This window comes from Aspergillus karnatakaensis (genome assembly GCF_047715665.1).
Source record: "Aspergillus karnatakaensis strain CBS 102800 unplaced genomic scaffold BJY04scaffold_41, whole genome shotgun sequence".
In the NCBI taxonomy this organism is placed as follows: Eukaryota; Fungi; Ascomycota; class Eurotiomycetes; order Eurotiales; family Aspergillaceae; genus Aspergillus; species Aspergillus karnatakaensis.
In genome coordinates, this window is record NW_027395753.1 from 105,987 (window position 1) to 131,296 (window position 25,310).

At 51.1% G+C, this 25,310-nt stretch overlaps 10 protein-coding genes across 10 annotated transcripts; 5 read left to right on the forward strand and 5 right to left on the reverse strand.

Annotated features, from left to right (window-relative positions):
- Window positions 1-558: 558 nt before the first annotated feature.
- Window positions 559-2,688, forward strand: BJY04DRAFT_104670 (uncharacterized protein). Its single transcript, XM_073707995.1, has 2 exons — window positions 559-1,027; window positions 1,086-2,688. Exons 1-2 carry the CDS (start codon window positions 826-828, stop codon window positions 2,507-2,509), a joined length of 1,626 nt encoding a protein of 541 aa, XP_073568796.1. The 5' UTR covers window positions 559-825; the 3' UTR covers window positions 2,510-2,688.
- BJY04DRAFT_104660 (putative isochorismatase family hydrolase) lies at window positions 2,689-3,778 on the reverse strand. Its single transcript, XM_073707994.1, has 4 exons — window positions 3,664-3,778; window positions 3,584-3,599; window positions 3,464-3,517; window positions 2,689-3,408 (listed from the first exon to the last, which is right to left on the reverse strand). The coding sequence occupies exons 1-4, from the start codon at window positions 3,692-3,694 to the stop codon at window positions 2,868-2,870; spliced, it is 642 nt and encodes a 213-aa protein (XP_073568797.1). The 5' UTR covers window positions 3,695-3,778; the 3' UTR covers window positions 2,689-2,867.
- A 211-nt stretch (window positions 3,779-3,989) lies between these two features.
- Window positions 3,990-6,294, forward strand: BJY04DRAFT_194528 (translation initiation factor eIF5). Its single transcript, XM_073712077.1, has 2 exons — window positions 3,990-4,155; window positions 4,236-6,294. Exon 2 carries the CDS (start codon window positions 4,629-4,631, stop codon window positions 5,877-5,879), a length of 1,251 nt encoding a protein of 416 aa, XP_073568798.1. The 5' UTR covers window positions 3,990-4,155; window positions 4,236-4,628; the 3' UTR covers window positions 5,880-6,294.
- On the reverse strand, window positions 6,026-9,907 carry BJY04DRAFT_229504 (uncharacterized protein; the record flags this gene model as incomplete). The annotated part of the gene is made up of 2 exons (XM_073719080.1): window positions 6,026-9,819; window positions 9,875-9,907. 2 exons carry the CDS (start codon window positions 9,905-9,907, stop codon window positions 6,286-6,288), a joined length of 3,567 nt encoding a protein of 1,188 aa, XP_073568799.1. The 3' UTR covers window positions 6,026-6,285.
- A 316-nt stretch (window positions 9,908-10,223) lies between these two features.
- On the forward strand, window positions 10,224-13,543 carry BJY04DRAFT_194531 (DNA ligase (ATP) CDC9). Its single transcript, XM_073712078.1, has 4 exons — window positions 10,224-10,591; window positions 10,663-12,475; window positions 12,527-12,757; window positions 12,815-13,543. Exons 1-4 carry the CDS (start codon window positions 10,314-10,316, stop codon window positions 13,349-13,351), a joined length of 2,859 nt encoding a protein of 952 aa, XP_073568800.1. The 5' UTR covers window positions 10,224-10,313; the 3' UTR covers window positions 13,352-13,543.
- A 2,982-nt stretch (window positions 13,544-16,525) lies between these two features.
- BJY04DRAFT_104714 (pectate lyase) lies at window positions 16,526-17,797 on the forward strand. Its single transcript, XM_073707997.1, has 3 exons — window positions 16,526-17,133; window positions 17,185-17,283; window positions 17,344-17,797. The coding sequence occupies exons 1-3, from the start codon at window positions 16,783-16,785 to the stop codon at window positions 17,596-17,598; spliced, it is 705 nt and encodes a 234-aa protein (XP_073568801.1). The 5' UTR covers window positions 16,526-16,782; the 3' UTR covers window positions 17,599-17,797.
- Window positions 17,798-18,354: 557 nt separating this feature from the next.
- BJY04DRAFT_194534 (chloride channel protein) lies at window positions 18,355-21,838 on the forward strand. The gene is made up of 4 exons (XM_073712079.1): window positions 18,355-18,579; window positions 18,630-20,852; window positions 20,897-21,280; window positions 21,335-21,838. The coding sequence occupies exons 2-4, from the start codon at window positions 18,669-18,671 to the stop codon at window positions 21,488-21,490; spliced, it is 2,724 nt and encodes a 907-aa protein (XP_073568802.1). The 5' UTR covers window positions 18,355-18,579; window positions 18,630-18,668; the 3' UTR covers window positions 21,491-21,838.
- BJY04DRAFT_220582 (dihydrofolate reductase) lies at window positions 21,818-22,675 on the reverse strand (the record flags this gene model as incomplete). Its single annotated transcript, XM_073716905.1, has 1 exon — window positions 21,818-22,675. One exon carries the CDS (start codon window positions 22,673-22,675, stop codon window positions 21,818-21,820), a length of 858 nt encoding a protein of 285 aa, XP_073568803.1.
- Window positions 22,676-22,885: 210 nt separating this feature from the next.
- Window positions 22,886-23,895, reverse strand: BJY04DRAFT_194538 (RNA polymerase II mediator complex head subunit MED22). The gene is made up of 4 exons (XM_073712080.1): window positions 23,755-23,895; window positions 23,614-23,678; window positions 23,460-23,528; window positions 22,886-23,322 (listed from the first exon to the last, which is right to left on the reverse strand). Exons 1-4 carry the CDS (start codon window positions 23,786-23,788, stop codon window positions 23,137-23,139), a joined length of 354 nt encoding a protein of 117 aa, XP_073568804.1. The 5' UTR covers window positions 23,789-23,895; the 3' UTR covers window positions 22,886-23,136.
- Window positions 23,896-23,935: 40 nt separating this feature from the next.
- On the reverse strand, window positions 23,936-25,307 carry BJY04DRAFT_194539 (spliceosome-associated CWC15 family protein). Its single transcript, XM_073712081.1, has 6 exons — window positions 25,151-25,307; window positions 25,080-25,102; window positions 24,956-25,032; window positions 24,619-24,903; window positions 24,490-24,571; window positions 23,936-24,442 (listed from the first exon to the last, which is right to left on the reverse strand). The coding sequence occupies exons 1-6, from the start codon at window positions 25,158-25,160 to the stop codon at window positions 24,218-24,220; spliced, it is 702 nt and encodes a 233-aa protein (XP_073568805.1). The 5' UTR covers window positions 25,161-25,307; the 3' UTR covers window positions 23,936-24,217.
- Between the last annotated feature and the right edge of the window lie 3 nt (window positions 25,308-25,310).

Consider the following 25,310-nt stretch of genomic DNA (forward strand, 5'->3'; position numbering starts at 1 on the left):
TTACGATCCCCTCACGATTTCTTGTCCAACGCCGCCTTGTCTTCCTTCTCTCTTGTCCTTCTGTCTCACTTTCCTACTCGTTTTCTTCCGGCTTTTATCCATTCATCTTCATATATAGCCTGCTAGTGCTTGGCTATCTGCTCCTCAATCAATTCATTCGATTCCCCCGCTACCACCACGACTTCGCTCTTGCCTCCCTCTCTCCCCCGACAAACGTCGGAAACGAAACCTCGCCCGACTTGCAACCCGTGCCCCGTCTAGTGTCACAAAATACTCCGCGAGGCTCTTGACAGTAGCTGCCCTTTTTTCTGCGCTAGCCCGCTACCCTTGAATCGAACACCTGCTTGTATATTCATCCTACGCCAACCCCTCGCCGAGAAACCATCCACCTCGCGACATATACCCCCCCATATCCTTTACGAGTCCTTTACACCTCGAGTGTGCCCTTCCAACCGGATACTAAATCGACTCTACTATCTTCTCATTACAAGGAGCGATACACCTATTGTTGAGAAAGCACATACCTATCCTTGAATTTTCGGGTGGACGGCCGTACGGCCGTCTCACAGTGTACGAGGGTGGAGGAGCTCGAGCGGTAACGTGGTCTGGGTACAGGTTGGATCAAACAAGCAAATACTGTAACAACAGGGACAACGAGGTCATCCCATTACCCCAGATTGAAGTGGTTGTCTGCTGTCTACTGTCTGGTGTAATTGAAACATTCTCCAGGCCAATCTTCACCCTCGACTCAACGTTAGGCGTGTGTTTGCCCTTCGATCATTCTAGCAAGTCTGTCGTTGCTGTCCTTCCCCTTCAACTCAGATAATGGATGCTCAGTATCCCTTTGCCTCCCGCGACGATATCTGGCGCGTTTTCGAAGAGTTGAAGGAGCTCCACGCCACGCAGTTTGAGCAGGCGGAGCGGATTGCGAGGCTTGAGCGTCGGAGGGACGAGGATGCGAGGTTGAAAAGCGTCTGGGGTCCTTTGTCGCCTTTTCCGAATCCTGTTGGTGGTCCGGTGCCTACAGGTATGGTGCTCCGTTTTTGTTCGCATACGAGTTTGGCTAATGTTATCCCGATCTATAGAACCCGTGTTCCAGTCCACCGCAGACACTTTCAAGGGATTCGATCAGGGTGGGCACCACGGGGGTGCCATGGGTTTAGACACTGAGGAGGAGCCCAGACGGGGGACGTCGAGAGCGAATAGTGTTCGTTTTGATGAAAGTGCTATACACGGGTATTATGGACAAGCCAATCGGTCGAGTAGTGAGCTTCCAATACGGACTGGAAGCGGGATGGGAAGCCTTCCTTTGACCGAACGATCGCTATCACATCGGTCAGACGGGAGGCAAAGCTCGTCGGGATTTTCCCATCATTCTGCCCGGACGAACAGCCTGGGGCTGGAAACGACTAGTCGGATGATGGGGTCGATGATGAGTGATTCACTTCTCATCCCTCCGCCTGGACTTTTCCTGCTAGGGCCGGTCCCGGCAATCATTCGGTGTTGGATGACCACAAATTTCTCGAACGAATCGCTCCTTTATGCAGCCGTCTGCAGTGGCTCGTATAAATCCTGGCTGGGTTACCCTATGGTTCAGAAGCTAGGTCTCGAAGACCAGCTGGTACAAGAAGGAGACGCACAGTTCATCAAGTTACCAATGTACCTCCCTGAAGCTAGCGTGCATCAGGCCTCGTCACGCTCCAGTAGTCCCGCCCCGCAAGTTCCTACATTGACCATTCGGTTTCTCGTTCACCCTAATCCCGAAGATGATGGCTCTGTTCAGATTATTCTGGGCAGCGATATACTCCGTGCCCATAATGCTGACATTATGTTTTCACAAGATAAGATTATCATGGTTGATGATGATAGGAATAAGGTTTCCATTCCGCTGGTACGACCTGAAAATGACTCTGTTTTCAAGACATTACGGACCACGTCGAGGCATACAAATCCAGAAAGCAACCAGATCTCGCTTGGGCCCAAGAGCGACCAAGTCGACACGGACAACTCGTCTACCGTTGGTGTTATCGGCAAACCCACTCGCCTTACTCGGCAGATGCCCTCCACACCCTCAAGTCAAGATTACACCGATGAGTTTGAGAACAACAACGCACAGCAGACGTCTGATGACGTGGAGTATGTCCAAGTGAACGGTGTCTTCCAACCTCAGCCCAAACCCACAATGTCTGTCGACACGCAAGTAAGCAGTACCCCAAAGGTAGAACCAGCCGGCGTTTGGGGCTCGTGGAAGCGCGATACGAAGATCGACCCTAACACCCCTGGTGTGGGGAAGCCCACTCGACCACGAACAATGAAAGTGCTGCGGCCGTCCAAATCCTCAAACCGTGCCGTCTCAGCTAGTGGACCCGGCAGCTTCAGCGCGGAGACAGTGCCCTCGTCACAGCCTACATCAACAGTAACATCGCCTGATGGGAGTCGGACCGGGAAGCCGCTCACGCCCAATCCGATTGGAGGTGCCTCGGCCTTTCCATGGCTGAAATCATCTTGATTCCGTGTGGAGTTAGGTATACCCTGATTGAAATAAATCAGGGTTCTTTATCTTGTGATGATTTAGCCTCTGCAAGCAACGACTTTCTTTGATCTGATCACTGTCCCCCTTTCGGCCGCCTGTCAAATTTTGGATGAAGACGACTCTCTGTCATTGTCAGGCACTACGCAGTTATGCGTGGACTATACGGTAGCAGGCTTCTAGCGTAGTAATGCAATAGCATACAAGACACAACAACACAAGATACAAAACAGATAACCCCCCACTCGTGAGAGACATAATAACCCCAACAAAAGAATAAAGAAAAGTCTACTCTAAACAGCGTAGTATAGGTAGATAGGTAAACACCAATCCCCGTCTAAATCTTCGCCAAAACCCCCAACGCCTCCCTCGTCTCCTCCTTCGTCTCCTTCACAAGCCCCGTAATCGCCTTAAAACTCTCATGCCCCGCATCCCCCACAATCTCAAACAAAACACTCTCACTCGTCGTCACAATCGCCCCCGCATCCCTCAGCCTCGCCAACGCAACCCCCCTCTCCTCCGCATTAATGCTACTCACCCCATCAACAAGAATATACACCCTATGCCCCCGCTCCAGCAGGTCCAGCGTCGTCTGCGTAATGCAGATGTGTGTTTCTAACCCGACTATTATGACGTCCAGGGGCGCTTCGCCTTTCGCTGTGTTGGGGAGTAGGGAGTCCAGTTCGGGCGTTATCATTGAGAAGAGGGTTTTGTCGATGTCGGCGCGGATGTTGGCTGCTGGAGAGCCGGAGGGAGAAAGGAGATATTTCTGGAGGCTGGCGTGCGTTTCGCCGAGGCGAGAGCGGTTTTGTGTTGTTATGTAGACGGGGAGGGAGAGGGTGGATGCGGCGCGGAGGAGCTTGGTCGTTGTTGTTATTCTGGGTTGGAAATAGTTAGTTTAGTTTGGTGGGGGGAGGTTGATGGGAGAGGTACATCTTGGGGAATTCGAAGATGGCTTTTTCGAATTTTTCTTGGATGTCGCAGATACTGTGTTTCGTTAGTCAGTATGAGCGGACGGGGCAATTCGAATTCGGGGAAGCGGAGGGGGTGTACAAGACTGCAGGGTTGCCTGTATGCGTGTTAGTCAGGGCATTGCGGCGTAGGGTCACAACATTGGGATAGAGAAGACGTACGAATGCGAGTGGCTCTTGAGAGGGCTGTCATGATGTATATGAGTGCGATATCTGGGTGTGTTGAACAAAATATCCGGTCTTTGTTGGAAGCAGGGGAGTCGGTAGTTTATATTGGAGAGCGGGGGAAAACGGGTGGCGTGCGGGGAAGAGAGGATATTTTGTAGGCCTTGTATTCCAGGCTTCCAGAAATATCATGTGATACGGATGACCTCCGGCAATAGCTCGGAACTCCGAGCCTGAGCCCGAGAGTTGGTGCCTTGCTGCCTGCAGCTGAGATTTTCAAGGTGACTAAGGAGGAAAGACTGAAAGCTTGGCACAACCGGTCGGTTCCTTTTCTTCAACCTCGCTTTCTTTTGGCCCTCCACTCTCTCCTCTTTCTCTTCTCTCTCTCTCACCACCACTTTCCAACTTGACAATCGATCTTCATCTCTTACCCATCAGCTTTGGACTCTGTTCCATCGTCAAAATCTTCCGTTGAGGCTGCTTTATCTGGTTAGTACTGCACAGACTCGACTGTCGGTTTCCTCGAGGAAAAAGAAATCTTGACTTACGCCTCTCCCGCTGCTCTTCAGAAGAACCACCCGCTGGTTTTTTCTCTCTTCCTGTCGGAGAAAGCCACAACTTTCAAGTAATCCTTCGAGAAGCTGTCTATGTATTCGTCCTTCGTCAGAACTTTCGACCACCACCAGCCGCTCAAGCTGCAAACGTTTCGCTCTATATCGAAACCTTGTAGTTTCTATCAAAAGTCTTGTGGCTGAAACCCCCCAAAGGGCTGCCTCATCTTCGCTGTTCTAGTCATTCTACTAGACAACCGCCACCATTCCACCACCAACCATAAATCGAGTGACTCGCGGCGCATGTCTTGTCTCTTGAATATACCATCTGTCCAGGTTCCCTCTCGCTTCCAGTCTCATCCGTCGCCTCTTTAATTTGCTCAACAAAACAATCCGTCTCCAACCGTCATCATGGCCCCCAACAATATCAACATCCGTCGCGATGTCACCGACCCTTTCTACCGTTATAAGATGGAGCCTCTGCACTCCAAGATCGAGGGCAAGGGTAACGGTATCAAGACTGTCGTCGTCAACCTGAACTCGGTTGCCCAGTCTCTGAGCCGTCCTCCTGCCTATGTCATCAAGTACTTTGGGTTTGAGCTCGGTGCCCAAGCCAACGCTAAGCCTACTGATGACCGCTGGATCATCAACGGTGCCCATGATGCCAAGAAGCTTCAAGATTATCTTGATGGATTCATTGCCAAGTTTGTTCTCTGCAAGAAGTGCAAAAACCCGGAAACCGATGTCAATATCAAGGACGAGAAGATCATCCTTGACTGCAAGGCTTGTGGACAGCGCTCGGACGTTGATCCCCGCCTCAAGCTTAGCACCTTCATCCTCCGGAACAACACTTCTGGCAAGGGAGGCAAGAAGAGCAAGAAATCCCGCCGTGAGCGGAACAAGGACAAGGATGCCAATGGAGACAACAACGGCAGCCCCGGCGACAGCAACTCTGACAACGGTGATGAGAATGGCGATGCTCTTGAAGCCAACAGCGATGATGAGCTCACCCGCGCTGCTCAAAACTTAGAAGCTGACGAGGAGGAGGAGAAGGAGGTCACTTGGGCTGCTGATCTTTCCGAAGAAGCCGTCCGGGCTCGTGCCAAGGACCTTCCTGACGATCTGAAGCGTGCTCTTGTTATTGAGGACGGAGACGACGAGGGAGCCGATGGCCCTTCCGCTTACGACGAACTCGGTAGCTGGATCCTTGCTACTGCTGAAGAGAAGGGCGGCGTTTCCAAGGTCGAAGATGTCGAGATCTATCTCAAGGCCAAGGAGTACGGAATTGAGTCCAAGCACAAGACCGTGGCTGTCCTTGCTCAGACCATCTTTGACGAGAAGATTGCCAAGCAGATTGAAGTCCGTGCCCCTCTGCTGAAGAAGCTGATCACCTCTGAGCGCCACGAGAAGGCTTTCCTCGGCGGCACCGAGCGTTTCCTCGGCAAGGACCACCCTGAGCTCATCTCTCAGGTCCCCGCCGTCCTGCTCGGCTACTACCAGAACGACCTTATTTCGGAGGAAACTCTGAAGGCCTGGTGCTCCAAGGCTAGCAAGAAGTACGTCGACCTCTCGACCAGCAAGAAGGTCCGCAAGGCCGCAGAGCCCTTCCTCCAGTGGCTCGAGACTGCCGAGAGTGACGAGGAGAGCGAAGATGACGAGTAAATCCGTTGTCCTCGACAGCTCTACATTTGACTTGATTTTTTGAGTTTTCGTACTGTGCTTCTGTCCTTACTCTCGTCACTTGAAGGTTGTTCATCCAGACTGCCAGACTGCCGATGTTTCTCTACTTGTCAAGCTGGCGGAGCAAAAGACCGCTGGTTATAGTTTAGCTGAAATGCAATCTCCGCTCTATTTGGTGTCTTTACTATGTAGATCTAGATTCTTTAGTTTTTATATCTGGCACAGCATTCACTGCGGGCAAGCGTTATTCTAAACGTCTAAAGCTTCAAAGTACTAGAGCCAGCATAAATCATCGTTTCTTCTACAAGACAGTCTTGTACAAAGCGTCCCTATCATCCATCCAGTATCTGATATAAACATCCAAAAAAAAATCAATAATCTATCCTCCCTAAAAAACCATCTCTGCAAATCCAACCCGCCCACCAGCAAAAGAAATCCCACTTAATCCCACCCTTTCACCCTCAGCCTGCCAATCCCCCTGCTGTAGCTCACTAATCCCCGTCCCCGTCCCCGCCCCCTTCGCATTCCCATACGCACTCTTCTTATTCAAATTCGCTCCCAACGAAGCAAGACCCTCCCCCCTCTGCCGCTCCTGCTGAAAGATAAACCACGTCAAATCCGCATTCCACGTTTCCATTGCATTTATCACGTTCTCAATTGAGGCCGTTTCTTCACCTTCACTTGTTGTGACACTGGATGGCCGCGAGAAGTAATACGTGCTCCCGGCGTAGCGCGCTACCCACTCGCCGAGCATAGAGCAGATCTTGTCTCCGACTGCTAGTGGGAGACGGACGTGTGAGAGGAGGGTGAGGAAGAGCGAGATCAGGCTGCGCCAGAGAGTGTGGTGCGGGGTGAATGCGCGAGAGCCGGATTTTGAGCCCGGGGTGGTGAGGGAGAGGGGTTGGATGAGGGATTGTGGTTGTGTGGCAAGGTCGGATGTTGGGTTGTTGGCAGTCAAGATCAACTGCTGCTGCTGCTGCTGTCTCTTCTCGAGCGCTTTGTCTGTATCTAGGCGGACCTTCTCCCAAGCACGGTCATACAGGCGCTCCCAGCGCGGAAACTCGGTTTCGACGCGCGACGCCATGAAGTCGCCTGCTGTTTTAAACATTGTCTCGATGGCTTTGCAGGCGGTTGCTGAGACGAATGTTTCTTCTTGGTATTCGAAGTCAGTGATGCCTTGTTTGCTGCGCTCGGGGTTGAGACTTGTTATGTCGCCTCCTAGTAATGCTGTTGAGGTTGAGGGTGATGAGGTGTTTAATGACGAAGGAAATGTGATCCTCGACGCAACGGCTGGCCAGAGGTCGTTGATGAGCGGGAGGAAACTGTTTTCGTCTGCGGAGAGCGCAGGGAAGACGTCTATGAGGATTTGGAGGAGGGAGCGGCGGAGGTAGGGTGACGGGGAGGAGAGGTGCGAGGGCATGGATTTGACTATGTGCAGGAGGAGGGTGTGGGTTTTGCTGAGTGGCTTTTCGCCGTCTGATGGTTCCTTGGGGGGTGGGAGGGGTTCGTCGGATTCGGCTTGGTTGAGGAGGTCTGAGAAGCTGTCTTCGGTTGATTCCGCTTCGGCTTTCTTGTCGGGGTCTTCGCCCCAGGGTCGGGTTGGGTGAGATAGACCTTCGTCTTCGTCCTGTATCGGGGCGATTGGTTCCGCGCGTTTGGCTTTTCGGCGGGCGAAGTCCTCCGCGAGGGTGGTGATGCTTAGGCCCTGGTATCTCTGTTTCTTGTGGTCAGGGGCGTTTCCTGCGTTGTTGTTTTCGATGGCCAGGAATGATGGGTTCTTGGTGCTCTCTTCCACAATGGCAGCTAGTGTTTTAAACATCAGTTCGACAAGTTTTGGATATCCGTGGTAGAGATCTAGGATTCCGAAAATTGAATCCACAAGGTCATCCAGGTAAGGAACAAGTCGAGCACCGCAAAGCTTGACCATCATCAACAGGACCTGCGGAGGATACGGTGACACATCGAAAGTGTTGAGCTTCAGAGCTACAGAGTTCACGAGGTAGTCGACATTTTCAACGATCATGGTGCTAGTGTCAGGGTAATTGCAGGCTTGTGTAAGGATATTCAGGCACGTCATCGCATGTCTTTGGAGAATCTGATTGCTGGAAGCCAGCAGTTGCAACACAGGGTATAGTGCATCTATGAGTTCAGGGCGAAAAGCCTCCCCTAGCTCCTGAGCTTGAAGGGCCATTGCTTCGACGGCGAGAGCTGAAACTCGCCAGTCTCTAGACTCATCCGCTAGAGGCTCATTGAGAATCGGTAAAGAGATGTAGTATAGTTCTTCGATCATGTTCGCCCTCGAAGAGTACGGGCGTGAGGGCTCGAGATGGTCTAATGAGATAAATTCATCAAAGCCGCTTGTAAACTGCGGGCTTTTGAGGAAAGTAGTGGCAAGCCATAGAGGTGCGATTGCAGAGTTTCCCTGCTCGTGGTGGATACGGTTGACGATCAGACGTGTGATATCGGTAGCAGACTCCGAAAAGTTCAATCGCGTAATCATGGTTCGAAGTTCTTTAAGAGTTTGTTGTTGACTTTTATGGTCTAATAGGACCGGTGAAAAGCTAGCTATTTCACCTCCAGAGCCAAGGAGTTCTAGGGTCTGATGGCTTGCCGTTCCTGAATCGAGGGCTTGAAGAGTGGTCGCTTGATTGACAATAAGAGCCACACTATCGCACAGCCCCATGGTCAGACTGCTAGTAAGAAGATCAGACCCAGATTGGATCTCAGACAAGATCTGGAATGCAGTTGTTATCTGCTTGATGGCCCATTGCTTTGCTGTTTCATCGGTGCTTTGCATCGTCCGTGGAAAAGCAGTAAGCCAGGTATGTAAAGAGCTCTTGAGCGAGTCTAGTACCACTGGATAAGTAGTAGCCAAATGCTTGAGTCCTGAGAATGAACTATTCGGGGTTTGTTCCTCGTCTAGTTCTGATAGCACAACTATCGTCTCGATGAGCACAGGTAACGATTCATGCAGCGTAGTGCGGCAGTCCTCGACAACCATAATGCACAAATTCAACAGTTGCTCTTGAACCTCTGGACGTTCATGCCGCCTAAGTTGGATAACCTGAGTCAGAGCGAGCTTGATCTGAGTGGTAGTTGCCTTCAACCAAGACTCGTCTAAGACCAGTTTTTCATCAGCTTCCTGCGGCCGACTGGGCTTTTCAGGCAATTGCGAGCTGGCTTGGTCGTTTAGCACCGCTCTTAGCATATCAGAGAGAATCTCTAAGCAAATTGTGATCAACCTGTATGATCGTCGGATTTGCGTCGTCGGTTTCAGCACCTTTGTCAAGGCCGAGATAGTACGGGGCATTATGCTCGCGAGCACGACACGATCGGTAACGCGGCGGTATAATGCTTGCAGGGCCTTTGCGGCGGATATACAAAGCTCTTCAGACCTATCGCCGACAATCCCCTCAAGCAACAGATAGACCGTTTGGTCGACAACCGTGGCTGTACCAATTTCATGGTAGATGGACTGTTCCGCTACTGGCCCTGATAGTACATCAAAGATCGAGAACAGACACTTGAAACCGGCGTTCTCCAGCTCTTCAGAAGGAGCTTGGGCGGACTTAGTGGCACTCCCATTTCCCGGGGCTCCGCCCACAATAAGGGTTAACAGGATAACCAATTGCTTCCCCATCTGGGGAGACAAACGTGCTTTCCATCCTTCCGCCACCAACACTTGTAGGCAGTTGATGGCCAGCTCTAGAACATTGACGGGAGCTCTCTTTGACTCATTGAATATATGTGCTAGAGGAAAGAACGCATATTCGGCAAGCTTCTCGTCCAGAACCTGTTTGCCTGCGAGTTCATTCAGAACATTTTGTACAGAGCTAAGTGCCTTTAGAACTTGGCTTGGGGTGGCCTGGTGTCCGCGGAATTTCAACCCCACAGAGCTCAGTTCAACACAAGGTTCTCGAAGCTTGACGAATTCAGTTTCCAGATTCACGCACAATGTATATACATTCAAGACATACCTTTCGAAAAGCTTCCTGGCGGGAATTGTCCATTTGGCCTATTTCATGGGGAGGGTCACTGCTGGAACACCCTAGATCAATCCATAAGATCCATCAGCCTATGAAGATTGAGGCCCTGCGGAAGCTAGCAAAACCCAAGATATCAAATATATCTGGTGGTAGAAGCTGACGACAAACTGGGCCATCGATCTATCTTATTGGTTCTCCGCCTTGATGCCCACTTTCTGCCGACTCTATACAGCGGTGAGCTGTTTCTTATCGATACGGAGCCACGTGATTAGTATGAGGCTCGCGTCACGTCGCGTTGATTGAGGCGCCTGCCGCCTACAGCCTAGTCAGGCAATCATCTCTCAATTCCCAGGTTGTCCTCAGGATGCCTCGCTGCGATATTGATTGTGCATTGATACTTAAAGCGCACAAATACGTCCTGTGATTGTCTATGCTGCTCCTTCGCAATCGCGCACCTCCAATTGCGCGCCTCGAGCCATCGCTGATCTGCGCTCCAATTCGCACCAAAGCCTCTCCATCCAATTGCCCTAAGACTTGTGCTGCCTTCATCTTCCAACCTCCTCGAACAATCCGAGCTTTCTATCACTCGAGCAGTTACTTATCCTCTCCTATTTCTCCTACCTTGCCTCTCACATCCAAAATGCCGGAATCCAAAGATGGAAAGCAAGCGAAGCTAGGGTACGTCAAGGACCCTCAATCGACAATTGGGTACGTCTTACGAGACTGTATCCCATGCGTTCTCTGCTATTATCCTGCCAATTACTCACTTTCGTCCGTAGGCGATTCTTCGGTGGCAATTCCGACGCATCAAAGAAGCAAACCACCCTGAGCTTTGGCGGTAACCGGAACAAATCGACCGCTTCCACCGACAAATCGAAGAAGGAATTAGCATCTAAGCGGACAAAAGCCAATGAGCAGACCGCCGATGAGACCTCCGATAAGGATGTCAACATGGAAGAGGCGTCTGAAGCTAAACCTGAAGAAGTTGACCAGGCCGACGATCAAAAATCCTTGAAACGGGATGGAAGTGATAGCGAGGGAAGCGATATCGTACAACCGAGCAACAAGAGACGACGCAAGGCAGACGCAACTCCTACCAAACCGCAGCCGAAACCGAAGTCATCCCCGAAGGCATCCAAGGCTAGCAAACCACAACCAAAGAAGGCCTCACCACCCAAGGTTGTGGAGAAGGCATCTGGAGAAGAAACACCAGAAGACCCCGATGTCTCAGAGGCCGAAGAGCTGTCTGCGAGCGAGGACGAGCTAGACAAGAAGCCCGAGCTGAAGAAGAAGGAGATTGAGAAAGTGCAGGCTACACTGAAGGGAAGCGGAAATGATCCGTATCCCGACTGGAAAGCCGGAGAACCTGTGCCGTATGCGGCGCTATGCACGACATTTTCTCTCATTGAGTTGACCACAAAACGACTTCAGATTCTTGCTCACTGCTCACTCTTCCTCCGACAAGTTCTACGCCTCACACCTCAAGACTTTCTTCCCACAGTCCAGCTCATGATCAATAAACTCGCCGCTGATTACGCTGGAATCGAGCTAGGAATCGGTGAGTCTTTAATCATGAAGGCCATTGGCCAGTGTACCGGCCGTAGCTTGGCAGTGATCAAGGCAGATCAACACGAAATTGGTGATTTAGGTCTGGTTGCCGCAAAGAGCAGGTCGAACCAGCCGACAATGTTCAAACCAAAGCCGTTGACTGTTCGAGGCGTTCACGAAGGTCTAATTGCTATTGCTAAGGTTCAGGGTCATGGTGCCCAGGACAAGAAAATATCCGGAATCAAGAAACTGCTATCCTCTGCAGATGCGGCCGCAACCGGCAAAGGTAGCAAGGGAATTGATATCACCAAGGACAAGGGTGGTCCAAGTGAAGCTAAATACCTCGTGCGGTTCCTCGAAGGCAAATTGCGACTTGGTCTGGCAGATAAAACTGTGCTCGTTGCCATTTCTCAGGCAGTTGTTTCTCACGAATCTGCTTTGCGGGGCGAGAAGGCTCCTTCTGCCGAAAAGTTGGCGGAAGGCGAGTCAATTCTGAAGACGGTATACAGCGAGCTACCTGCTTACGAAGTCATTATTCCACCAATGCTTGAGCATGGTTTGACCAATTTGCGCGACCATTGCAAACTGCAACCAGGTATTCCGATCAAGCCTATGCTTGCAAAGCCTACCAAGTCTATTACTGAAGTTCTGGATCGGTTTGAGGGTAAGGACTTTACCTGCGAATATAAATATGATGGAGAGCGGGCACAGATCCACTATGTTGCGCCTGAAGAGAAAAAGAATTACCCAGGTGCTGAGCTTACGCTGAAGAAAGACGGTGCAGGACTTGCTGCTATCTTCTCTCGAAACTCAGAAGACCTTTCAAAGAAGTATCCAGATGTGCTGGAAAAGCTCAATACGTGGATCAAGCCTGGTGTGAAGAGCTTTGTACTGGATTGTGAAACTGTCGCTTGGGACACAGTCACCAAGAAGGTTCTCCCCTTCCAGCAACTGATGACTCGCAAAAGGAAGGACGTCAAGGCAGAGGATGTCAAAGTGAAGGTCTGCGTTTTTGCGTTCGACCTTCTCTTTTTAGATGGAGAGGTATGCTGAGACCTGCCAGCATTCATGGATCGAGGTACTAACTTTGCAAAGCCCACAGTGAAGAAGTCTCTTCGCGAACGTCGCGACCTTCTACACGATTCCTTCCACGTCACCGAAGGCGAATTCCAATTCGCTCAATACGGAGATACGAATGACCTCGAACAAATCCAAACCCTCCTTGATGAGAGTGTCAAAGCTTCTTGCGAAGGTTTGATGGTCAAGATGCTCGACACCACAGAAAGTGGCTACGAACCTAGCATGCGGAGTCGAAACTGGCTCAAGGTGCGTCTGCCCTCCTTAGCAAGTAAGATTACAGAAACTAATTTTTGAACAATACAGGTGAAAAAGGATTATCTTGCCGGTGTCGGTGACTCCCTCGACCTCGTAGTCCTAGGCGCCTACCACGGCCGCGGAAAACGTACCTCCGTCTACGGTGCCTTCCTCCTCGCCGCCTATAACCCCAACACCCAAACATACGAATCCATCTGCAACATCGGTACCGGCTTCTCCGAAGCCCTCCTCGAAGAACTCTACAACACCCTCTCTCCCCTCACCATTGACCGCCCCAAACCCTTCTACTCCCACTCCACCGTCCCTAAAGACCAACCAGACGTATGGTTTGAGCCCCGCCTCGTCTGGGAAGTCAAGACCGCAGACTTGACGCTGAGTCCGAGGTACAAGGCTGCCATTGAGGATGTCGGCAGCGGAGGCAAGGGTGTTTCGCTGCGTTTCCCGCGATTCATCAAGTCTAGAGATGATAAGAAACCTGACCAGGCGACGACAACCAAGGCTGTGGCTGAGATGTATCGGAAGCAGGAATCCGTTGCCAAGGATGGGGGTAGTAAGGGGGGTGTGGATGATGACTTTGAGTACTAATTGTTGTTGCTGTTGCCATTCTTTATACCAAGCTGCCGGCACGAGTCCGGAGTATGCCTGTACCAGGTAAGGTCAGGTTGTTGAGCGGCCACGAGTCAGTTATACTATTTACTTGCTATCTGTATATTAATGAGGAAACATCATGGAACCTACCAAGTATGGCGCCCGGACGCAAATGCAATGCTTCCTGAGTCTTCTTTCTATCCCGGCGCCTTGTACTGTAGATCTGCTAACAATATAGTGGCAGACGGTTATATATATTGATGCATTGCCCTCAAACAATCGAAGAGAACCCGCACCGCAGTGCAAGTACAGACGCCTACCCCAAGTTCGTGTCGAGTCTCCTATTCCCTGAGTCAGTACCTAATTATAGTACTTTTACGGAAAAGGAAAGAGCGACCCGCTGCCAGGTGTCAAAGGGAGGTAGTCTCGCACCTGCGGCTGCCACGCCTAACTCCACGTGTCCGGGCCCCGGCAAAAAGAGGTCTTGCCGTTCTAGGAAGGAGTGACCAGCTCTTTTGGAGAGAACTTTCGCGGAAGGAACGATTATGGGTCTCGGGATTGCACCTGGAAGTCCTGCCCGGGCCTTGTGCAGACCGCCGGTAATGGATCTCTAAGATGCCGAAGCGTCTTGGTTTCAGGAGGAGAGTGCAGCGGTGGGGTTTGACATCGGGGTTTCGGAATCATGGATTGGGAGGGGTGTAGGTTATGCATATTATGCATAAGTAGGTACATAGTAGATTGGTCTTGTTGGTTGTTCGATGCAGGTTACTGAAGACTACCCTCAGAACAGGACGTTAAAACAATGCTATTCGTACTGCTACTGACTGAGGGTTTGGCCTGTACAGAAATGAATGGAGATAGTTAATTTGCTCCTGTTGAATTGGACGCCTTGGGTACAGGCCTTGGTGGTTCATCGAGCGTAAAAGTCTTTGTCTCCGAGATTGAGAGGGTAAGCCGTCGGTGCTGCAGGTGTGTCGTACATCAGATGCTTGGGTGTGTGCAGCTCCTGGTTTTGAGTGCCTTAGCCTCAGGTTTCAGTTGGTATCTCAACCAAGGCCCCATTAAGTGATCAGGTGCTATCACCACATTATACACCAACTGACCAAGTGAAGTCTGCAGGAGCCGCACTCTACCACGGAGTTCTTCATTAACCTCATATGCTCATCGCCAGCAGGGCTATCCTTGGTGCACTGACAGTTCAGATGTACCAGCGCCATGATTTCTGTAGTATCACCGTCTTCTGTGCTGAGATGGCCCTTTTGTCCCCACGTAACGTCTCTGTTCAAATACGTGGCGTAAGCTCGCAGATCGTAGGTGACAAGCTTCTTGCTATTAGGGACTGACCATGAAGAGAATGCCTTCGACAGTAGTGGGATCCGTTGGGGTTGAGGGGAGGTGGACGATGTTGTGGGCAACGCCTCGCTCGTTGATCCGCTATCTATAGCCGCGTAGTATGCTTCTGGGAAAGACAGTGCTGTCGGGGCAGCTAGAGGACGCTCGGAAGAGGTGCATATTGCTCTCGTAGGCAGAGTAGTAGGCTGGTTCTGTAGTCGGGGAAGTCATTCTTTTGTTGTGGTTCGTTCAGACTGGAATGTGAGAACTGTGGTAGGCGTCAGTAGCCGCGGTAAAAGCATAGATACATGAGCTATGTATTCACTGCCTTGAGATCAATTCGTGCTGCTTCGTAAGGTCAAGTAGACTAGCCTCTGGTTGTCTTGAGCTTAGATATATTCGCTAAGCTCTCGGTGTGATATCTCTTTGTCTTGTCGTGAGGTCTGAGTCATGGGGAAGAGGAAAGTGCATACCAAGAAATAATCACTCACTTTGCATACACAGTCGTCAATGAGAGTCACTGGGTTGGAGAGTATCAAATCTCGTAGGCCTGTGTTCTGTCCTGCCGTTCCATGACTGTGAGGACTTCTGCATGCATGTAGCTCGGCCAGTGTACTATTCATATTCGGGTCCTACCCGCAGATGCTCGCGGGCTGGAAAAACTTGTTCATGCTGTCCGGGGCAAACCTCGGTCTCTTAATGCTGACGAGTCAGTCGAGTGGTTTGACCCGCACGGAGTCAACCAGCGATACTGCCAGCGAAACTGCGAAGATGAGTTTGTATATGATGATGCTCCACAGTCGAGGACCCGAGTATCCAGTGAGCATAGCCACACAATCACATGGGCTGATAGAACATGTCGATGATGCCGTTTTAAGGGTCGACCCCGAGAGCTGAGTGAGAAAGCCACAGTCCCTAGATAATTAGTTAGGGTTCAGCCGAGGAGAGCTGATAATCGGCTCTTTCTAAGCTTAATTCACATTGGCCGATCACCACTGAATACCGCAGTAATGCCGAAAGGCGAGCCCAAAAGGTGTTGCCTCCGAGGCTCCGTGTGGCAGTTTGAAACACCGAATGGTCAACCTCATACTGTTGGGGGTCCCTGCCAAGACAAGACAGACCGGCTGATAAGGTCAATTCTTGGCAATGCTTGCTAGCAATTTTCCGCCTCGGAAATACTCGATCACTTCGTATCCGGATGGGATGCGGAGCATACGGCCTTCGGCTTCACTGGACGGACTAATCTGATTGCTTCTGCATCTGAAGAATCTGCAATGCGGGGAGAAGTTTTTCGTGGCGGCTTTGGCATGGGGAATCCTGGTCCCTGCTGCAGAGTGCAGACCGCTGCAACATTGCGTGTGACTGTGGGGTTCTCCGGTCCCTGCAGTGAAGAAGTTCGACAAGTTCGAGATAGTGGCCTGACCCTGGTTTCAGAGACGAATAGTCGGGTACGCACCCTGAACTTGAGACCCTGATAATGTCCTTTGCTTGGTGTCGGTGAAAAATTCGGTACTCATTTAGCGCCGCACTCTATCACAGATGCTGGGAAATTCTTCAAGGAACAACTTGCCGAGTCATGACAGGCGCCACTTCTCTATATAGGTAGAGTTGGCGTCGCTGGACTCCACCGGGTGAATGCATCGAACCAGGACAAATCCCGGATTGTTTCCATTCCTGTCCTCTGTGAAGGACCTAGGGGGATATTGCTCCAGCTTGGCAAGCCCAACCAGCTAGGGGTCCATCAATCTATCTGACGTTCCGCCAGGGTCCGGATTGGATGTAGTGATATCGCGCTGGCTCCGTGAAGCCCCATGCCTCAATGTTGCCCTCCGCCATTGGAGGGAAGATGATAGAAAGCTGCTCAAGCCAAGACTGAGCGCTTTCCCTGCACACGGACTCTCGTGATTATGAAACCTTTTGGCTGTTTGACTTGACTCTTTGCCATTGATCCACCAATAACTCGGGACATTGAGAGCTGTCTCGTGCCTCTCCGGCCGAAGTATAAAGATGCTCATGAACCCCCCGATCGACATGCTTGCGCAATCAGCTAGTCAACTCCCGACAGATCATCAGTTTCATCTGAATCCATCGGCATTATGTTCTTCTCCAAGATCGCTCTTGTTTCTGCTTTGATCCCTGCCACCCTTGCCTGTCTTGGCTGGGAGGGAGGTCTGCCGCAGCACACTGCCCACCACTCGAACAGCTCCCCCATTGAGATCAAGGCTGGCCAGGTCTTCGATGGCGGCTGGGCCAAGTACGACCGTGGATCCGGTGCCTGTGGAGATGGTGAGGGTGGCAACGCTGATGCTGTCTTCATTCTCCGGGCTGGTGCTACCCTGAGGAACGTTATCATCGGAAAGAACCAGCACGAGGGTGTCCACTGCGAAGGTCCTTGCACTCTTGAATTCGTCTGGTTCGAGGACGTCTGCGAGGACGCTATCACTGTCGTATGTTTTCATGCTTTCCCCTCAGAATGAATTGACCATTAACCTCTGTAGCGTGGTGACTCTGCGGGAGACCACACCTGGATTGTCGGTGGTGGTGCTTTCAAGGCCAGTGACAAGATTGTTCAGCACAACGGTTGCGGTACCGTCAACGTGCGTACACTCCTTCTGCTGAGGTATTAACAAGTCTCGGGACTAACCGAGCCTTCCTAGATCATCAACTTCTACGCCGAAGATTACGGCAAGGTCTACCGGTCTTGCGGTAACTGCAGCTCGCAATGCAAGCGTAACGTCTACATTGAGGGTGTCACTGCCCGTGATGGTGGTGAGATCGCCGGTATCAACAGGAACTACGGCGACACTGCTACTCTGAAGAACGTCTGCACCGACGCCAAGACCCCCTGCCAGATGTACGATGGCTGCGCGGGCGGCTGCGAGCCCAAGAAGGTTGGAGCCTGCTCTGGCTAGAGGAGTATCTCCTCGATGCTGAGCTGGCTCAAGGAGGAATTGAGAGCTCTTTACCATACTATCCATTTGTGCATTGCATTCGTGTCAATTCGTCAGCCATTGTTGGTGTTTGAAGCGAGTTGCAATTCTTGTATCATTCTCTCTTTATAATCCATTAGCGAAGCTATATTTAGTCGCAAAAGAAAACAAAAGTGGCTGAGACTTGTGCAACTCTCCTGATGTAGGTCCAAGTGACACCTGCAGTGGACACGGGACAGAGGTAACTGGTTACTGGTAACCTTTGGCTGTAGCCTGTGGCAAGTTGCAAGATTTACCCCACGGGGAAGAGTCGATGATCTACCGGGAACTTGCGGGTCAAATAAGAATGTGTCGGGAGAAGCAGGGGCCACCAGGTATCTATCTGCAGTCTCCTCGTAGGCTAGTAGGCAGCTGTAAAATCATGAATTACTATGTGCTTGATTGCTTCTTTATCAAACATGACGACAACTCATCCATCTTCGTGATGATCAGCGATGGCTGACAGGGTTCCCATGAGAGGATCAGCCTTAGTTATCTCTTGGCCGGGAGTCATCATGCGCTCATGAAATTCGAAAGAGCCAACGAGAGACAATCATATTATTGTGCTAGGTATTCTTGAGTGATTGCCTCTATCAGATGATGTACCCGTTTGGTGGGATGGCGGGTCATCTGCCGCTAAGGCGCCATTCCCTTCTCTCTGCAGGATCACCAAGTCAGTCACCTCCGCTCTTCCGCCGCCGCGACACTCCTTGCTCACACAGCAACTTCTCCTGGTCGTCGAATCTCTGTTATCTCTCCTTTCTCACTTGTTTTCATACCTTTTCCTTAGTTTCTCTGTTTATACGGGTAGTGCACCCCTGAACAACATCTTTTCGATCGGGTACCGCGGTTCCAGCCACCGCTAATATTGGGCCTGAACTTAATTCACGATACTTTTACAGGGACCAGGGACAATGTTTACTTGTGAGTTCTCATGCAAGATTTCCTCGCCACTGGAACTAACAGACTTCGAGGCTCCCAACTATAGGGGAAGCTAGAGTTGCTTCTTCATCATGCCCCGATCGATCCCCTCCTATGTTCCCCTCCCTCCGCACGAAGACCCGTCCGCCGACAATGTCTCTCCACGAAATACTCGAACGGCCCCGCCCTCACCGGCTGCCTTTCGAAGAAGCTATAGCCAGCTCTCGGAATCACAAACTGGCTACCAGTCGCTAGAACCTCCGTCAGAGTCTGGGGAGACAACCAGTCTGCTGGGAAAGGCAAAGGAAAGCTCTCGGACGCACCCGCAACGCTCTTACACCACGTTTTCAACATCCTCGGGCCCTGATTCTGGGTTTCGACATACCCTCTTGGCGAGTAGCCTCCGTCGTTCGCGGCATCATAGCCGGGCGAACTCAACAAATAAACGGTTTAGCAGACGCGAGAGCTTAGACGAGGTCCCGCCGGAAAGTGGCGCCGCCTCGATTAAAGATGTGATGACCGCGTCGTTTTCGGATGATCGGTTGTGGTACGATCAGTTCACCTCGACTGACTGGGTGCATGATAGTGTCGCCGACGGAGTGCGGCTGCGTGAGCTGCGCAGACGAAAGGATATCCGGGGACGGCTGATGGCATTATTTGATGGTGCTCAGGGCTGGATCCTGGTTGCGCTGATTGGAATCATTACGGCCATGATTGCTTATTTCGTGGATAAATCGGAAGAGTTCGCCTTTGATCTGAAGGAAGGATTCTGCACGACGCAGTGGTCCTTGAGTCGGGAGAAGTGCTGTACGGATGGCCATGATTGTGCCGAGTGGCGGTCGTGGTCTGAGATGATGAATCACCACGGTGGGGGTAGTGTCTTGGTTGACTATGGCGTATACGTCCTCTGGTCGGTAGCCCTGGCCGTCATATCCTGCTCCCTGACACTACTTACTAAGACCGTTGTTCCGTCGTCGGTCTCCTTGACAACACTGGATGAGAATCTAGCTGCGGGCTCCCCACGCAACTCGAAGCGTACAACTAATGCGGACGTGTCGCCTACATCAGGGACTGGCTCATTACCGAACCCGGCATCACTTACCCGGCCTGATATGGTTTACTATTCCGCTGCAGGTAGTGGCGTCGCGGAAGTTAAAGTCATAAACAGCGGCTTTGTTCTGCACGGCTACTTGGGTTTCAAAACCCTGGTTATCAAAACCTTGGCCCTTATTTTCAGTGTCGCGTCCGGTCTCAGTTTGGGCAAGGAAGGCCCATATGTGCATATTGCCACGTGCGTTGGAAATATCTGCTGTCGACTGTTTACCAAATACAACCTCAATGACGGAAAAAGGCGCGAGGTGTTGAGTGCTAGTGCTGCCAGTGGTGTTGCTGTCGCATTCGGTGCGCCTATTGGTGGTGTCCTTTTCAGTCTCGAGGAAGTCAGCTACTATTTCCCCCCAAAGACCCTTTTCCGGACTTTTTTCTGCTGCATAGTTGCGGCTCTATCGTTGAAGTTTCTCAACCCGTACGGCACTGGTAAGATTGTGTTGTTCGAAGTGCGGTATTTGGGTGACTGGGAGATCTTTGAGCTGGCAATCTTCATGCTGCTGGGAGTGCTCGGCGGCGCACTGGGCGCCCTCTTTATCAAAGCCTCTAGCTTGTGGGCGAAGTCTTTCCGCCGCATTTCCATCATCAAGCGCATGCCAATGCTTGAGGTCGTTCTTGTCGCGTTGCTGACCGGGCTGACCGGTTTCTGGAACCGGTATACGAGACTGCCTGTGACGGAGCTGCTGCTCCAGCTGGCTAGTCCATGTGAGCGTGAATCACGGTCTCCTGATGGGCTATGCCCACATCCAGACGGGATTGGCGAAGTCCTGCAGTCACTTACGGTGGCTTTCGTTCTCAAAAGTCTCCTAACTGTGATCACCTTTGGCATCAAGGTACCGGCCGGTATCTACGTGCCGTCAATGGTGGTTGGTGGTTTGATGGGTCGCATCGTCGGCCATATTACGCAGTATTTGGTGTTGAAATACCCCACCTCTGTGTTGTTTGGATCGTCGTGTCCCGCTGCTGCTAACATTGAGTCCTGTGTAACACCTGGAGTCTACGCTCTGGTTGCCGCTGGGGCAACGATGTGCGGAGTGACACGATTGTCTGTCACACTTGCTGTCATCTTGTTCGAGTTGACTGGTAGTCTGGACCATGTTCTGCCCTTCTCTTTAGCAGTCCTCTGCGCAAAGTGGACAGCGGATGCTATAGAGCCTCACAGTATCTACGTGAGTTTCCTGATCTCTGACCCTGAAAGGTACTGACTTTTTAGGACTTTTTGACCGAAATGAACTCCTATCCGTTTCTCGATAATAAGCTCCAAATCATGTCCGATGCCCAACTTGGTGATATAGTTCGGCCGGTCCGGAGGAGTCGCTTGATCGATATCACGGATTCCTCTGTTATCCCAGCAAGAGAACTGCGGTCAAAACTCCAGCACCTTTTGATGGCAGGGGAACTAGACAGCGGCCTCCCTGTTCTCCGCGAAGGTATCCTGATCGGACTCCTACCGGCACCTGATCTCGAATATGCGCTCGATAATCTCGAAGACGAGGAGAACACGGTGTGCCTGATGGCGCTGGATAGCGCGTCAGCTATCTCCGATACAGACGACGAGGATTCGGTGCAGGTGGACTTTACTAGATACATAGATCCGGTATTTTGCACCCTCTCCTTTCTGACATGACTCGATATTGACTTTACACCACAGGCTCCCCTCTCCCTTGATATACACTCACCCATAGATCTCGTTTATCAGTGCTTCGTCAAGCTCGGGCTCCGCTACCTGTGTGTCCTTCAGGACGGACAGTACGCGGGGCTGGTACATAAGAAAGCGTTTGTGAAGTTTATGAAAGAGCACGAGTAACTCTTAGAGCTTGAGCGCGTCAGCATTGCAGTACATTCTCGACCTCAGGGTCTTCTGGATACACTCCATTTTGGGTACATTTCGGAGTACATATTGCGTTTTTGTCGATGTTGATTATGCATGCATTGTACATCAGCGTTTTGTCTTTCTGTTCTGTTTCGGTTTTATATTTTACATGATTTGTCTTGACCTGCATCGCAGCGAAGAATATATAGTATGACCAGACACCATCTATTGCACACTCAATTATACTACATAGGGTATCTCCTCCATTCTCTCACCCACCACCATCATCACAAGACCTTAACTCTAAGACCATAAATAAACTCAACCCCTTTCATACCCAACCATCCGAACCCTAACATCCCCCTCAACAACCCACTCCCCGCCCACCTCCTCTCCAACCCACCCACTCACCTCCTCAGCCCCAACCTTCCTCCACCCCTCACCCTCATCCCCTCCAAGCACGCCCCCATCCAGCGGGAAATACGTATCACACTCAAAAGCCCCGCCATCAACCTTCTCTACATCCGTCATAACAATCCGCACTTTCCTCCCGTCATCAATCTTCAACGACGAAGCATAGATCTCCGCACCACCAATGATATAGATATGCCCAACCTCATCCTTCGAGACCGACTCGTCAAGGGTTTTCAACGCGGATTCAAGACTAGACGAGACAAACGCGTCCGTTTGACCTTCTGGTACTGCTGATGTTAGAGCTGGAGCTGGAGCTGATGCTGTTGTCTGCTGAACCTCAACTCCAGCATTCGCCTTTGCCTTCGCAGCAGCCAAGTCCCTCTCCCTCCCGACCTTCCCCTCCAGCTCCTCACTAACCCTCCTCGTAACACCCCCATCGTCATCCCTGGAGATAACAACATTCACCCTCTTCCCCAGCGGCCGGAGCTTCAATGGGATGGAATCGTATGTCTTGCGGCCCATTATGACGGCGTTTGTGCGTGTCTTCCCTGTTGCTGTTGCCGTTCCCGTTGTTGACGAGGTAGAGGCTGAGCCTGGCAGTGGTAGACGCGCCGTGACGCGCGCGAAAAACGACATGTCGGTTTTGATGCGTGGCCAAGGGAGTGTGCCGTTAAGGCCGATTCCGAGGCGCGCGGGGGCGTTTGGGGAGGGGACGGGGGTTGTTGCCACGATGAGGGTTATTGGCGGGAGGGTTGTTGGTGGCATTTTGAAGGTGAGTGGTGGTGATATCGACAGAGTGGGATTCGAGCTTTTATGAGTAACTGAATGGCAGAGGGTGTTGATGGTCTAGGTTTGGAGTTTGAACTCGGAGGGACGCGTGGTGGTGGTGGTGGGTGGTGGTGTTTCTTTTTCTTATCGGGGGGCTGATAAGCGGAGATGCTCCGGAGCTTTCTGGGGATTTTTGGAGGTATCCGGTGATCTTATACTTATAATTATAAATGTAGAGACTGGAAGATAATTCAAATAAATATAGTACATTAGGGTATCATTGCCCAGCTACCTAGATGAAATGCATCCCTGATGTAAAGCCCAAACGCCATTCCGCGCCCATCATTTTTCTTCGAGAAACAACCAAAAAGAGTCCAACGCCGTGCCCTTGAATACCCCATTTGTACCCCATGGAGAACAAAAGTAAAAGAAAGAAGCACCCCGGTCGAGAGGAGTATTCATTTCTTTGCCGTCTTTAGAACACCCGCTCCCTCAATAGCCTGCTGGACGATGTCCGCATCCCTCTCCAGTTCCTCTCGGCGCTTTGTCTCAGACTCGTCCTCGCCTAATGTGTCGAGTTTGCCGAAGAGCCAAGTTTCTTTCATAACGCGGGTGAGGGAGAGGATATCTTCTGCAGCGCGGATCTGAGTTTGAACTGCAGTTAGTGAGGGTTTCGAGGAAAGATGGTTCGGTGATAATCAGAGTATGGGAATGAGTAAGAGCTTTGAATTGCGGTACATCTGAAACAGACCAAGGAGTGAGAGGAAATCGATCTACCTACCAAAGCTGTAGACTCAACATCAAGCTGGTATGTTTCGACAGCGGTATTTGTATGACTTGTGCTTTCGACCTGAATTGAGTGTTCGAGTCAGTTATTGCTTTAGCTTTGCATTCGCGCTCGAGAGAATGAGTCGGGCTGAAGGGGGAAGACGCACTGTAGCTGTAGCCATGATATTTTCGAACCGCTGCAGTAATTGGGATATATCGTTGTTTATGCGGTCTTATCGATTAGTATAATTTCTCATCCAGTGGTGGTCAATTGCGGAGGCATGGTGTGCTGTTCGGGCAAGACATACAGTGTAACGCTTTTGAAGTCGGCTGTCCGTCCATATTGAAGAATTTTCGGCTTTCTGTTGCCTTTTTAGTGAACTGTACGGGAGTCTGTCGAGGTGAAGATGGGACAGAGATGGCGGGGTAGTTGGCGGCGATGAGTTACTGCCGGCATAATCATCGACATAGCTGCCGAGTTGTATGGATTGTACTTTATATGGAAGGTCTGCCGGCTGCGTAGAATTTACGATGCCCGGATGCTTCAGATCAGTGTTTCTCTGCTAGTTCAGTAGTATATTATCACTCTGTATTGAAGGTTGATCATCTCCAGTATAATGCATGCCAGTTCCATAGATCGGACGCCATGCCCCAAACGCCATAGCAAAAACAGTTGTGGGCCAAATACCATAGAGAGTCGGAAATACGGCCATAGACATGTGAACCTTCATTTCGAGAGTAGCGCGTATTGATTTTTAGGTAGTCCCAAATCTACCGCACGTACTTGGACATGAACTTCTTATGAAAGTCGGATCGCAGCAGGTCGTTGACAAACTCTTTCCCCCTCTTGTCCTCCGTCCCACGAGCTTGGTTCTTGAAGACGACATCGTCATCCCAGCGGCGTTTCATGTTGAACTCGGTCGGGTTGAGGAGCGGATTGCCCCGGGCGATATCGACTTCTCGTTGTTCCTCCTCCTCGGCGGCACGTTCGCGTTCCTGACACCAATTAGCATCATAATAAGCAAGGTAGACAGCTGAAGTACCTCTTTTTCTTTCTGCGCCAGCCTTTCCTTCTTGATCTTCTCTAGTTCTCGCATCAACTCCGCGGCCTCGTCTTCATCATCACTAGAGCTATTTAGCACAAGCCGCGATCCATCGACCGAGAAACCAACCTCTCCTCATCGCTGCTCTCTTCCTCTGACCCGTCGGAGTCTGCATCTATATCTCTTGTCTCCTCTAGTATCCGCCGCCGTTTCGCTTCTGGGTCTTCTTCTATATCCCTATCAACCCCATCCGCAGGCCCACCCTCGAGCTGTCGCTTGGGTGTTGTGCTCTCGACCGGAGTTTCATTTACGGGGAGTCCTTGCTTTTTGGCGAAATGAGCAGCCTCTGCCTGGAGCAGCTCTGCGCGTAGGTCACGGTGCTGGGATTCACCTTCACCACCCTGACCGGATTGTCTAGACTCATCAGCACTTTCTCACCCATATTGCATCGCAATATCAAGCATACCGAGTCTTCAGGAGAGTGTGCGCAGGGAGGAGACGTTGATGGTATGCGGGGCCGCGGAGGGCTTCTTTTCCTCGAGCCTATGTCTGTGAGCGGTGGTTGAAGCAGAAACGGTTCCTGAACATACGGGATCGAATGTGGGCCTGTGGGCTGTAAATTATCAGCAAAGACCATAGTTCGTATAGCAGCATTTCTTACCGGTAGTCATGATGAGCGTATGTGTTTAGATATGGTAGTTGGAAGAGATCATCGCGAAGCAACATGAAGAAAGCCTCAGGCTAGAATCATGAAGGCGGTAAGGTAATTTTAAGCTTGCGATTGGCTCTGGAACAACAATGACCCGCTCGCTCTGGATGAC